At 41.7% G+C, this 13,577-nt stretch overlaps 1 protein-coding gene across 1 annotated transcript in view; it reads left to right on the top strand.

Annotated features, from left to right (window-relative positions):
- The first annotated feature begins 5,233 nt into the window (after nucleotides 1-5,233).
- LOC129351155 (prospero homeobox protein 1-like) overlaps nucleotides 5,234-13,577 on the top strand; it is a 28,921-nt gene continuing 20,577 nt past the window's right edge. Inside the window, exons 1-2 of the mRNA XM_055019983.1 lie at nucleotides 5,234-5,647; nucleotides 8,121-10,154. Coding sequence (XP_054875958.1) covers nucleotides 8,187-10,154 — 1,968 coding nt within the window. The 5' untranslated portion in view covers nucleotides 5,234-5,647; nucleotides 8,121-8,186. The remainder of the gene's footprint in view (nucleotides 5,648-8,120; nucleotides 10,155-13,577) is intronic.

Raw genomic sequence — 13,577 nt, 5'->3', positions numbered from 1 at the left:
TCCAGAAAATAGCAAGAATTCAATTTCATATTAAGCTTGAGCAAATTCAGCTATATAGCTAATGCTAATGTCAAACATGCAGTCAAGCTGATCTGCTAATGCTGTGTCTGATTTGGTAGCTTGGACTTTTGAATGATATTATGTACAAGATAGTCTGTGATTTTGCAAATTTTGCAACAATTACCATTAGCAAGAAATAATGACAACAATCTCAAATTTACCCTAAAAGATTATGATCACAAATAGAGGTGTATACAGTTATTTTAATGAGAGGAAAATAATCAGACGTACCAATCTGAAACACAGAAAAGTCAAATTCACTCATGCAAGTGCAATTTAATGACTTTGGGAGACACCATAAAAATTGCCCTTCTGGTCAGGCAATCTCTTATCCATAAAATATTTTTATTATGAATCTAGAAAAATGGAGGACACACTCAAAGAAGCTGTAAATCTGTAACATTTAATTGAATAATCTATGTATTTGTTTTTATTTAATTAGTTAGACGATTACTCATTTACTCAGATCATGTTTTTGTCCACAATAGTTTTCCAGTTGTTCTTAAAGTTGATTACTCACTTCTACTCCTAAACCCCTCCCCCTTAAACACGACCCCAACTCAACAAAGCACCTGCAACCCCATGATCAACCTCACAGTCCCCCCACCCCAAAAAGGATTATGCATAATTCCTGCCTATTCCCTTTTGAAATCTTAGTTAAATTCTAAATTAGTGTAGGATGTTTGGTAGCAACCATTGATATTTGGTGTTAATGGAACTGCTGCATTTTCATCATCCACACTGCACAATGCGGCTTTGATTGTCTGTTACGTCCTCACAGAATATAATACATGATTTTTCAACTTCGAGGTTTCTGTCTAAAAATGTCGAAATGATAGGGTTCCTAATCTTGAAAGGTGTTGCAAAGTGTTGTCTCTTGTCAAGACGATACAAGTGTCATTAAAAAATTGTGTTGGGGATTTTGTTTATTTATTTGTTTGTCTGTTTTTTTGGGGGGGTGGACGTGCTCTCATATTTCATTGTGAGGTTGTGTTTAGGTCATGTATTATATTCTGCAGCGATAGCCAATAGGCATTCATGCAAATAAAGCATATTTGAATTTGTAGTGTGTTCATTCAGTGGACAGCCATTAAAGAGGCCACAGAGGATGAGCCCCCCTTCTCTTCTTTCTTTCTGCCACACACACACACACACACACACACACACACACACACACACACACACACACACACACACACACACACACACACACACACACACACACACATAAACGCAAACAGACACAAACATAAGCCAAAATCACCACTACTTGTAGCCTCGAAAGAGAGATGTGAGTTTTGGTTCACAATCTGCTAATCATCTCTGCTTTGAAGGTAATAATGACATATATGTAAATGTGTGTTATTTCACTGCAACAACAAGACAACATAGTTGGTTCTTATTTTATGTTCTGGTCATGCAGGCTCCTTTTTTAACCCAAAAAAATGAAAAACCTCCAAACAACCCAAAGAAGAAAAAAAACAAAAAACAAATGGCCATCTCTCTTCCTCCAGCATCCTCATCGTTGTCATGGATAACGAAAGCTGAATACATTAAGTCTCGGACACGAGGTCCAACAAGGACTTCAGACTCCTACTCACTTATTACACTCAAATCCTCTCCTCCTCCTCTCGGTCCTGTCTCCTAAACCTTTTTATTCAGGGACCCGGAGACCTCACCGGAACAAAACAGCTTTTAGTGCTACCATCACTGTACATGTGTGCGTGTGTGTGGCTGCGTGTCGACGTGTATATTTGTGTGTGTTTCTCCCTGTGTGTTTTATCTCGCCATCATTTCTCTGAAAACTGTCTCTCTGAAAAGGAATGGAACTGTTGTATGCAGCTCATCAAGTCATTATCTGATTAAGGTCATTTTTATAAGAGATTGCTTCCTCTTCCAAATAATGTTTCACTAAGTTTGCATACACTTTGCTAATTTCCTGCCTTCGAACGGCTGGGAGAGTGCCAGCAGAAAACAAAACCATAAAAAATAATAATCATAAAAGTAATTATTATTGTTATATCTGACTCATATTCTAGCCAAACCCAGATAGATAGATAGATAGATAGATAGATAGATAGATAGATAGATAGATAGATAGATAGATAGATAGATAGATAGATAGATAGATAGATAGATAGATAGATAGATAGATAGATAGATAGATAGATAGATAGATAGATAGATAGATAGATAGATAGATAGATAGATAGATAGATAGATAGATAGATAGATAGATAGATAGATAGATAGATAGATACATAGATAGATAGATAGATAGATAGATAGATAGATAGATAGATAGATAGATAGATAGATAGATAGATAGATAGATAGATAGATAGATAGATAGATAGATAGATAGATAGATAGATAATTTGATAAAATTAAGAAACACATTTGTCAACACATAAAGGTTTGTTATATTGAAAAGGTTTTAAATGTGTCAAACTAAAAGGGTTTTAGTGCCAAACCAATATAAAAGTTCCTTTTTGTATCGTCTCAAGAACAAAACCAGTTTGAAATCTCAGATTATTTTTGAAAACATTTCTGTTTGTGACGTTGTCTAATAACTATTCAGAGAAAAAAAACTTCAATATAGGACTTAATAATATGATGCTGCTCATCAGACAACAATGTTTTAATTGTTTTTACACTATCCACACCAAATAGGTTTCATTTTATTTTATGGTTCTTTTTTTCCCCTTTTTTTTATCATTGCCTTCTCTTGGTAGAGCTGCCCTGGGCAGACAGCCATACTGCTGCTCCCCATAATAAAAATAATAAAATAATAATAATAATAATCATCATCATCATCATCTGACACGTCATGGATACAAATTATATGGCGTAAATACATACTCTTTACGCCGCAGGCCTGTTCGTAAATACTCTAAATTTGATTTACAGTAAGTTTACAGCACCTCTGGGGAAAATACTGTGTTCACGGCCTTCCTCATTTGCTTGGACGATGCTCCAATAAATGTCCCTGTAAATTTACCCATCAGCGCGGAACGCCGCTGCACATTATCAGTCTCGGCCATCGAGGTGTGTTGCGCTCGTCCCCCCCTCAAAAAAAAAAAAAAAACGTGGAGGTGAAGAGGGGGGTGAGTTTGGAATAAATGCGGCGGGTTGATCCACCTGGAACGGGCCGCGATAAGAGCTGCCAGCCAGTGTTAAAACCATCACGTTTCCTCTTCACCTCGCCCGAGTCTTTCCTTTTGCAAACAAGCTTTTCTTTAATGTCCCGGCCCTGTTTTTCCAGCCTGTGTGCGTATCGACGGCACCCTGGGGAGCCGGAGGGCCAAATCGAGCCACGGAGCAGTTTAGGGGAGCGGGACACCTGCTTTGGAAAAGCCACTCCAGACACTAAACTTTTGCTGACTTCGTTGCATTTTGTTCGTCCTAAAAAAGAAAGAAAGAAAAAAAAATCCCACTTGCTTGCGACATGGAAAAGAGACTCGCCTTTTCCTTTTTGGCACCTGACAGAGGGGTATATGGAAAATAAGATTTTTCGTTAAGTACTTTAGGATCCTGTTTGTGCAAATGATTTTAAAGAGTCGAAAGAAAAGCTGGAAATAAAAAGCAAAGGGATTAATAACTTAATAGAAACAGTGCAAGAAAAGGGAAACATTTTTGTTCCTATTTCTGAATAATTTTCACGACAATTTTAACAATAAAATATGAGTAATAATGCTTATATGAGTTTGCTTAATATATATATATATTTTTTTTTAAATGTAGACATAAAGGTGTCTCAAAATAAATGGTTCCGGCCACACCGAAAAAAAGAGCCCTATGCAAAATAAACATTTTATTAAAAATATATATATTTCTTGCACATTAAAGTCGGAAAACACCGCGCCACAGTTTGGCGAAATCACCTGTTGTCGGCACCAAGGACTCAAAGGTTTGTTTTCCGGAGCGCACAAGCCGCGCTGCAAATTTTGGGCATCGAGTTTAAAAGAATGAAGGAAGACCAAAAAGCAACAGCCGTCATCTAGTCATAAATCTGAAGCGTCATTTTTTTTTTTTTTTTTTTTTTTTTTTTTTTTTTTTTAGTCCAGCATGGAAAAGATCGAATGTCATCCTCCGCAGGCTTCGGGAGTTACAGGTGCGGAGATGATGAAGAACATCCAGCAATTCATCAAGCAGAAAAAAAAATAAAATAAAAATAATAATAATTTGCATCCCAGTCAAGCAACATTTTCAAGTTTACTGATGAAGCACTTTTGATGGTCTTTACTCACTGGGGTATTTCGGTAAGCGGGTGTGGATCACACTGACAGTTAAACGCTTGAGGAATATATTTATCACTATACCAAGCTGTTTCTTTTCTTTTCTTTCTTTCTTGTTTTTCCAGAGAGACTCTTTGCTCTCTTCTTATACAGATTTCTGTAGGATAATTTGAATTCCAAAGCAAAAACTACGCGAATCCCCTGTGCTGCCTTGCTACTTCATTAATCGGACTGTCCTCTGTTTTTTTTTTTTTTTTTTTTATTGTTGCAACCAATAGGAAAACTCTGATCATAAAAGGTCTCAGCATGCCACACTAACGCGCGTCAGCCAGATTTGCTGTGGAAAAACTTCCTTACATTTGTGGAATATTGAAAATGTATTAGAAATAAGCATCAACAGCAATTCAAGAATGGGAAGAATACTTTAATTTCGGATTTTGTTGCGAAAAACTGAACTCAACTGAAAGATAAACATTTCAATAAAAAAACAGAATATAAATTTATGCATTCGAAATTTTGGAAAAATATTTTAATATTGCATGTTATTTCAATACTAACGTTTGTGGTTCGTTTATTATTATTATTATTCAAACAAATTTGTTGATATTAATCAGTTTAGGCAATTTTCACTTTTTTAGAACCATTGCAATTAGAAAGATGTTTAGAAGCCAAAAGACTCTTAACTGCTGCGGACAAAATATGAAACTTTCGAGCGTACCGATGCTTACTCGCATTTCTGAAGAAACGGATAAGCAATAAGTTGTATTTCCTTTCCTTTATTCCTCCCACTCCCTCACTTTGGCTGCACGATCGAGTCCCGTTCCTCTGGTCAAGTTCAGCGTGTTGTTCCCCCGGCCCTCGCGGACGCTTCTTATTGGTAGGCTGCGACAGTTACATCACGGCGCTCGTGACGCGCACGTCTTCCTGTTTCCTTCAGCCGCGTCTTAAAGTGAATCTTAGTGGCGGAGGAGCGCTCCGGCAGCATCCAGTCCTCCGCTCTGCATCCAGCGCGCCTCAGAGACGCACACACGCGCAGCTTCTCTCTCTCTCTCTCCCTCTCCCTGCCTCTCCTGTCTTCTTTCAAGGTCTCTCACTCTTTCGACCACAGTTGAGGATAGAAGGAGAGACGGACGCGTAAGAGTCGGTTTTTTTTCCCCCCGTTTTCTTTTTATATTTTCGCCTCTTTTAGTTCGCGCCGCTCACTTTATTCCGGCTCTTTCTTTCCTCATATTTTTGTTCCGGCTCCTGCCCACAGCAGTCCGCGGCGCTTTTGCTCTCTTTCGCCGCCGCAGGAGTTCAGGTTGTCTCCCCCCCACCCCTCACACACCTTAATCTTCATCTTGGACCGGGTAAGTAACCTTGTCCTCGGATGAGCTCCCTCACTTTTCTCGTTCAGATAACTCTGAAACTAGCATCACTTATTCTGCCCGTCAGCGGCGAACTGAATAGGTGCGATAACACGGGCTGCACTTGGTTCTCTCCTGCTCGGTGTGTGCTGAGAGTTGCGTGAGCAGCCAGTGTTTTCTGGTGAGGATGATTTGCGAACGTTAGCCCAGCCTTCCTCATCAAAGCACAGATCGAGTTGATTTGCAACTCTGCGAAGTAAGTTTCAGAAGTGCGACTTATTTATTTATCTATCACTCCGTGATTCAAAAGTGTTTATTCAAGGCGAAAATTTTGATTTAGACTACTTGACCTGTCTGTTTGGAGATAGATCTCTTTGTCCCGTGGGGTATGTGCTTTTCTGTCCTCCCCCCTTTTTTTTAATTATTATTTGTTGACAGAACTTTGCGCAGACGATTAGGGAGCTTTAAGCGCCTTGTTTTTGGCTTTGCGTTTATTTTCTATTTTCTTTGAGGTTCATGGTGAAGATGACCAACCGGTTTGGAAACAGTGTGCGCAACTCCTGCGTTTGAACGAGCAAAGACATCCCCATATCTCAGTTTTCTTTACACAGAGCCTGTTTTGTTGTCACTTCAGTTTGACTCAGGCAAACGTTATTTTTTTACAGGTATGGTGGTTCGTTTACAAATTTTTTTCTTTTGCCAGAAAGGTAACATTTTTAGTGAGGGAAAAGTTTTTTTCAATACCTCCCTAAAAATCCTTTGTATTTGCCATCTCTGTATTAGGGAGATGGAAAGGGAGAGGGCAATGTGGGACAGGTGCTTCCACATAAGAAAAAAAGACAGGTGCTGGTGACTATTTCAAGCTCTTTGTTAAGATCCCAAAGCAATCCAGTCAAGTTTAATCCTGCCTGTATTGCTTCTTCTCCAACCTGCTGTAAATGGCTTTCAAGACATAAGTCTTGCCCAATTGTCAAATAGTTTCATTTAAAATACTTGCTAATGGAGACACTTTCAGAAAATCTGGTTTTCCATTCTTTTTATGGAGGGTTTGAAATGTTATTTTTATTGATATTTTTTAAGAAAATAAGTATGTCACGTTGTTGTCAGAGTACAACGACGCCAACAGCTCCGAGAGGGTGTGTGAAGTGTAAATTAGTGGCTTAGTTCCATTACATTTAAATTTGTCTTGTAAAAGTGTCAAAAGGTGGGGTTTTTTATAGTGCTTGCGCAAATGTCACTGGTGCTTTAGGAAATGTCCTCCAAAAACTATTAAAAAAAATTAACTACATCATATAAAAAATAATAACTCATGTAAACGTAGCTCAGTTTCTTTAACTTCACAAATCTATACTTATAATCAGCCTAAATTGTGGAAAAAAAACCTCGTATGTAATTTGGTGTAGAGAACAATTTTTTTTTCACAAAAGTAAAAAGAAAAAGAAAAATATAAACGTCTGCTGTTTTAGTGATGTTAAAGACATACGGGGGGGGGGGGGAAATTACATGTTTAATTTTTCCATTTTGCTTTTATACTTCCATGCACTTTAAATATCCTCCTAGAAATTTTTAAAAATTAAAACGAGAAACATCTGATGTGTCACTGACTAAGACTCTGCAACCGCTGCTTACATAGCATTATTCGCGCAGACCTGTACTGACAAAACGTTTTGCTTTCAGAGGGGCATTAGGGTTTTTGTAAGAGCGCTTTAAGTTGCTCTTTGCCAGAGTTGACCCGTGTGACCTATTCATTTGAGCAGAATTAACTGGCCTTGCCAGATGAAAAGACAAACAAAAAACACAGAAGTGAGCTCACGCTGGCACCAAAATCAATAGGTCTATTTTGTGCTTCTTTTTTGTGTCATTCTCCCTATTGAGTAAGATATGATGGCCATATTGATCAGAGTGAACATAGGACTTGTTTTTAAAAACTGTACAATTTATAGGAACAGCTTAAAATAATTTCTTGAAGCTGATGAAGATCATTTACTCATCAGTCAAGTATTGTGTCTTTCTTGTGTAAAATATATTTTTCCTCTATCTGTATACCATTAAAAATTATATCCCAACCCTATTTTCTTATTATTTGAATTTGTGAGCCTCTGCCTCGTATGTGGGCTACACTGCACAATCATGGAAATGAGGACAAGTACTTAAGTAATTATCATAATTTTATGCAGCTTTGTATTCCGTGGGAACTGGTTCAGTGTCGCGCAACGTGTAACAGGGGAGAGTATAAAATGTAGGACTTTGCCCTGGAATGTCGAGCCAAGGCCTAAATCTGACCCCATCATGCTTATCTTAATGTAATCAAGGTTTTTTGAAGTTTGAGCATCTTATTGCTAAAATTTGTGAATGCAGTTGTTCATTTCAACTAGTTTACAGTTTTAGATTATGTGTGTGTGCTTAATGACAAATAAGGCCTTCGGGAGATTTCACTTTAGTGTGTCATGCCCATTTATTTTCTTCTCCTGTATAGATACTCAGAGGCTTTGACCCTAGAGGACTGGGTTTGTGGGATATGGCCCAATAGCAGCAGCCCGTGATGCCGGACCATGACAGCGACTCCCTCCTGAACAGACAGACCAAGCGACGACGTGTGGACATTGGTGTCAAGAGGACAGTGGGTAGCACAGCCTCCTCCACAGCAGCAGCTACTACCGATAACATCGCCCGCGCCAAAGCAGCCATTTTCAGTGCCATGAACTCTCTGAGCTCCCATTCTCACCACGGATCAGACAACGACTCCATGGAGTGCTCTGTAGTACAGCCACATGGTGGGCCTGGCGTCGTATCAGCAGGCGACAGTGAGTCCAAATCAAATGTACTCCGAAAGCTACTGAAGAGGGCCAACTCATATGAGGATGCCATGATGCCCTTCCCTGGCACCACCATTATCTCTCAGCTTCTCAAGAATAACATTGCAAAAAATGGAGGCGGACCTGAGAGAGGGGAAAGAGGAGATAGAGTCGAATCAGGCTTCCCTGGATCAGGGCTCTCGAATGCTAGCTCTGATGCCCCGCAGGAAGATGCATGCAGTAACTCCTCCCAGGACAGCACCCCTCAGGAGTGCTTGTCACCATTTGGTCGTCCTCCTGGCCTTGCCACCTTTGACATTGAACGTCTCAATGATGAACACCTGCGTGCCAAGCGGGCCCGTGTAGAGAACATTATACGTGGTATGAGCCACTCTCCAAGCGTGGTGGTGCCTGCTGCTTCCCGTCACGAGCGTGACCATGAGATGGATGGAGAGCGGGATCTAGAACTGGATTGTCCACCTCCTCAGTCCCAACAGCAAGCCCCAAGCAGTCCACGGGGAGGTGAAGTGTGCAGTAGCAGCCGAGAGAATAAGCGCAAACAGCGACTGCCTCAGCAGCAGCAGCAAAGCTTCACCCAGCTGGTTTGTCAGAGAAAGGAACAGAAGCAGGAGGAGCGGCGGCAGCTCAAGCTGCAGCTGGAGGACATGCAAAAGCAACTACGGCAGCTCCAGGAGAAGTTCTTTCAGATCTATGACTCCACCGATGACTCAGAGCACACTGACCTTCACAATGACATAGGAAACATGTCAGAGGACAGCCCAGACAGGTCCGACACCGGTGGAGATGACCGGGGTGGAGATGACTTGCGCTCTGACAATGAGATGGCTGATTTGGATCCAGGCCATTTCCTTGACAGGGCGCGGGCTCTGCTTCAGGAGCAGGCCTTGTTGGCCGACACTGAGAAGCCAAGAAGAGATGGCCTCAGCCGAAACAAAGGACAGGGAGGTCCAGGTTCCTCCATGCATGCTGAAGGTAAACAGCTGGCAGAAACACTGAAGCAAGAGCTCAACTCAGCCATGACCCAGGTGGTGGACACAGTGGTAAAGGTGTTTGCTAAACCTCCTCGCCCTACTCCTCAGCAGGCCTTTCCACCTCTTTCTATACCCCCTGAAAGATTTCCTGCTGCTGTCAATGGAGACAACCCAAATTTCCACACCACCAACCAGAGGCTGCAATGTTTTGGTGATGTCATCATTCCTAATCCACTGGATTCCTTTGCTAGCATGCCTGGCATACCAGGTCCTACCAATGACCAAACTGAGGCACTGCCTTTAGTAGTACGTAAGACACCCAGCGAGCATCACCACCAGTCTTCAGCTGTGGGCGCACATGGTGGTAGCCACCATCCAGTTCTCCATCCATCATCTCTCTCTGCCTCCATGGGCTTCAGCCCTCCCTCCTTTCGACATCCCTTTCCACTGCCACTCATGGGTTACCCCTTCCAGACTCCCATTGGCCCACCCACAGCTTACTCAGGCAAGGACCGTACTTCACCAGACTCCATGGACCTGCCCAGAGAGACTACCAGTTTGAGAACAAAGATGGCATCAGGTCACCACCTGGGGCACCACCATCGCTCTTGTTCACCAGCACACCCAGGCAGCACAGCCGAAAGCCTGTCCTTGTCCCTAATCAAGTCAGAGTGCAGTGATCTCCAGGACATGGCTGACATCTCACCTTACTCAGGCAGCAATGTATCCTTTAAAAAAATCAAGATGGGTTGTAGATTTTTAGAATTGTGAAAGCCAAAGATAAATATATCTTGTTACACACTGCATTTTTCATTTTGAACTAATATTACCTATGTAAGAGAGGAAAATTTGCTCTCGGGTGATGGCAGCCCTTACGGACCTACAAGAAACCATGTCTGATACACCAAGAGTTAAAAATCAAATCCTTTTGATTCTGTTTGAAACTAGCCTAAGAAACTGAGAAATTGTTGATGAATCACTTTTCCCTCCCACTACTGTTCTCTTCTCCATTGTTGTATTTATTTTTATACCCGTATCTCTTCTCGCAGCACCAAAACAGCAATTTCTTCCATCTTCAATCCTAAGTGCTTTAAAAGCTTTCTTTTTGTATGTAATTTTATTGCAAAGAGATGTGATCACCCCATTTTCTTTTTATTAAAAAATAATATTAAAGGAGGGAGACAACATTCTGAAACTTGGCACGCGAGGATGTTGTATAGCATAGCATATAGTTTAACCCTAGTTTGCCCTGATGCTGCCCTGTGGATAAAGAGGCTTTCCCCCTATGGGAGGCTCAAATTGAATCCCCTGTAGACACAGGGCTAATAGTTTAAACAGTAATGTTCAGTCCCTTCTCTGTTACCCTTATATCTCCTTAGTACCTTAGCATTCAACACCCCCTAACCCTTATAAAAGTTTGATTTGTCTCACACCGGCTGCCCAAAAAGAGCTTTGTCTTCCAGTCATTAACATTCATCGTAGGCTTAAGAAATTAATCCTACAGCTTCTTCCTTGTTGGATATATTAGTTAAGTGAACATCTCGTTTTTCCCTTTTTGTGCACCTGAATGTTTAGTCTTTTTTGTGTGTGTGTATGCTATGCGTGCGTGTGTGTGTGTGTGTGTGTGTGTGTGTGTCACAAAAGGTTTGCCTGAGGACTTGGGGTAAAGATGTATATTTATGATTGCTTGTGTTTTCTCTTGTGTTCCTCTTATCATCCATCGCTGTTGTAAAAGCCCACAATCATTGTCGTTTCTTTTCTCTTTTTTTTCATTTCATAAAGATCTGTCAACAGCCCGGGGGGCCCTTCGGCTGTTGCTTGGCAGCCAAATACTTCTTTTTTTGTTTTCACTCCCTGCAAATTCCCCCCTCCCACCTCTCCGTCTTTTCTTTGAAGCGGACGTTAACAGGTGTTTGCAGCGAGCTGTTTATCTTTCATTACCTCGCCTTGTCTTGTCTTCTGACCCAAGGGTGAACGCTTTCCAGAGATCCATAATCCTTTGCTTCTACGTGCTCCCGATGGAGGGATGAAAAGGAAAAAAGGGAGAGAGACATGCATTGACTAAGAGAAAGTAGAAAATAATCAAACAATAAGCGCATATACCAGATGCTGTGGCTTTCATGGTAGCATTTATAAATTCAGGGCAGTAACAGATGTATCACCCTAAATGAAAGGGAGAAGGATAACATGTCCACATTTTGTCCGGTTTTGTTTTTGATTCGCCTAATGAATATTTCACTGAAAAGTTTGACATTTTTAGTGAGACAAAAAAATGACAGCTTGCCAGACATTTAGCGAGGTCCGTTCAAGTTCACCAGCATTTTGGAGCAGATGGCCGCTATCACTTATCACATTTGTTCTGAGTTCGACTCCAAATTTTCTTGTCCTTACACCTGGAATTAGGAAGTGTAGCAGCTTTTTCCCCCCCTCATGACTTTGGGCTTTAGGGAAGTGATGTGAGAATGATGATATCTTGTCAGATGTGGCAGGCAAACAGTGGGCCAGCTGGTGTGAGCGTACCATCATGACAAAATAATGGCCTCGCACACCACCCTGAAGTCCAATCACAATTACATTTGCAAGCTGTGAGTGAATTGGGAATGAAAATGTCTAATCAGGAAGTATGAGGCTTTTTAATTGGTAGCTGAAGGGAGATGATATTGAGCTGAAGGCTGAGGAAGTTAAATTTCAATGCCCGATAAAGGGAAGTGTGTCTATTCCTAATTGAAAAAGCATAAACAAATTAGTCTGAATTTAAGCACACCTACGCTTTAAGAACAAGTTCTCTTTTTCTTTCTTTCTTCCTGTCTGAGAATTCATTGTATCCTCCCTGGTCGGAGCAGATGGTGTGGTGTGGAAAGTGAAGTGCTGCTCTTTTGGCCAGGCCTTACTGAGTAACTCCAGCCTGCCAGGGTTTCCCCCATAAGACCCTCGCTACTTTCTGTCCCCCAGTCCCTTGAATCAGACAAAGTAGACGGGGTCTTTAAGGAGCCAGAGCCCAGCGTGTTTCAGGATTTGCTGGCTCTGCTCTGTAGCCCAAAGGCCAAGGGCAATCCAATCTAGCAGCTGATGCCTTCTTCCCACTCTAGAGCTACAGCTACATCTGGACACTTGACTGAGTTTAATAGTGACAGCCCACTCTGTACGTCAGAAAGCCACTCAGGTGTAAACGTATAAACTTTATGTTGCTCGTTCTGTGTCGTTTTAAGTCACCTCCCCAACTTGATTTGACTTCTTAAACCAGTTTGAGGTTTGAACATGCACCCCCAGCCCCACCCCCATTCCCTTTTCATAGTCTTATCCTCCAGACTGAAATTATCAGATGTATTATACGGCCGTTAATTCACCATGGAAATGGCTTGGGCCATTTAGTGGCGCAGATGTGTTCCACTCTTCCCATCGCTGGCCGAGTCCAAAGCCTCAGTGCCTCTCTTCTTCTCCTCCTTCTTTTCTTTTGCTCCTCCAAGGGTTTGGCAGCAACTGAGAGGCTTGGGGGCCAGGGGTGGAGCAGAGGGAGGAGGAGGGGGAATGTAATTGAAGGCTGGAACCATGCTATCCCTCAAGGTGCCCCCAACAGCCTATCTCCATCCTTTCCGCTGTTCAATCCAGGGGATCCATTAGGAAGGCAAGGCCTCTATTTGAATATGTGAATGCGAGAATGTTTTTCATACTGCCTGGAACAGTGTTTGGGATCTCTTAGACCTTATTTCGTAGCTGATGTGGCCAGCAGCAGACAGTCATGTTCAGGCTTGGCATGTGTTATCGCCAAGCCATTAGGCCTTCTTGCCCGCCACTGGCGTTAACTGCTGTCTTTGTCTGTGATATGCAAATGTCTCCTTTTTTCTTCCTCCTTTTTTTGGGAGGAGTTTTACGCAGGGTGTAGGCAAAGGCGCTTAGTTGCTTTGACAGTGAAATGAGGCTCCTTATGTAAAAGCACAGGCTGTACTGCTTTATTTACCGTGAAGCTCTCACACCTGATACAGACGATGCTAATGTCAAGCAAATGGTTTTGCTTCAGTGCACCGTCTTCAGCTCACCCCTTCCAGCAGCTCTACATTCACACTCATGAGAAAATTTGGTTACCCTTCATCCAAATGTACATTTCAAACTTACACTGAGTCATTAGCAAATACAACAGTATTTGTA

Source organism: Poeciliopsis prolifica, unplaced genomic scaffold (genome assembly GCF_027474105.1).
Source record: "Poeciliopsis prolifica strain line A6 unplaced genomic scaffold, Auburn_PproV2 SCAFFOLD065, whole genome shotgun sequence".
NCBI lineage: Eukaryota > Metazoa > Chordata > Actinopteri > Cyprinodontiformes > Poeciliidae > Poeciliopsis > Poeciliopsis prolifica.
Note: the sequence above shows the minus strand (reverse complement) of the source record. Positions and strands in the feature narration are given on the sequence as shown.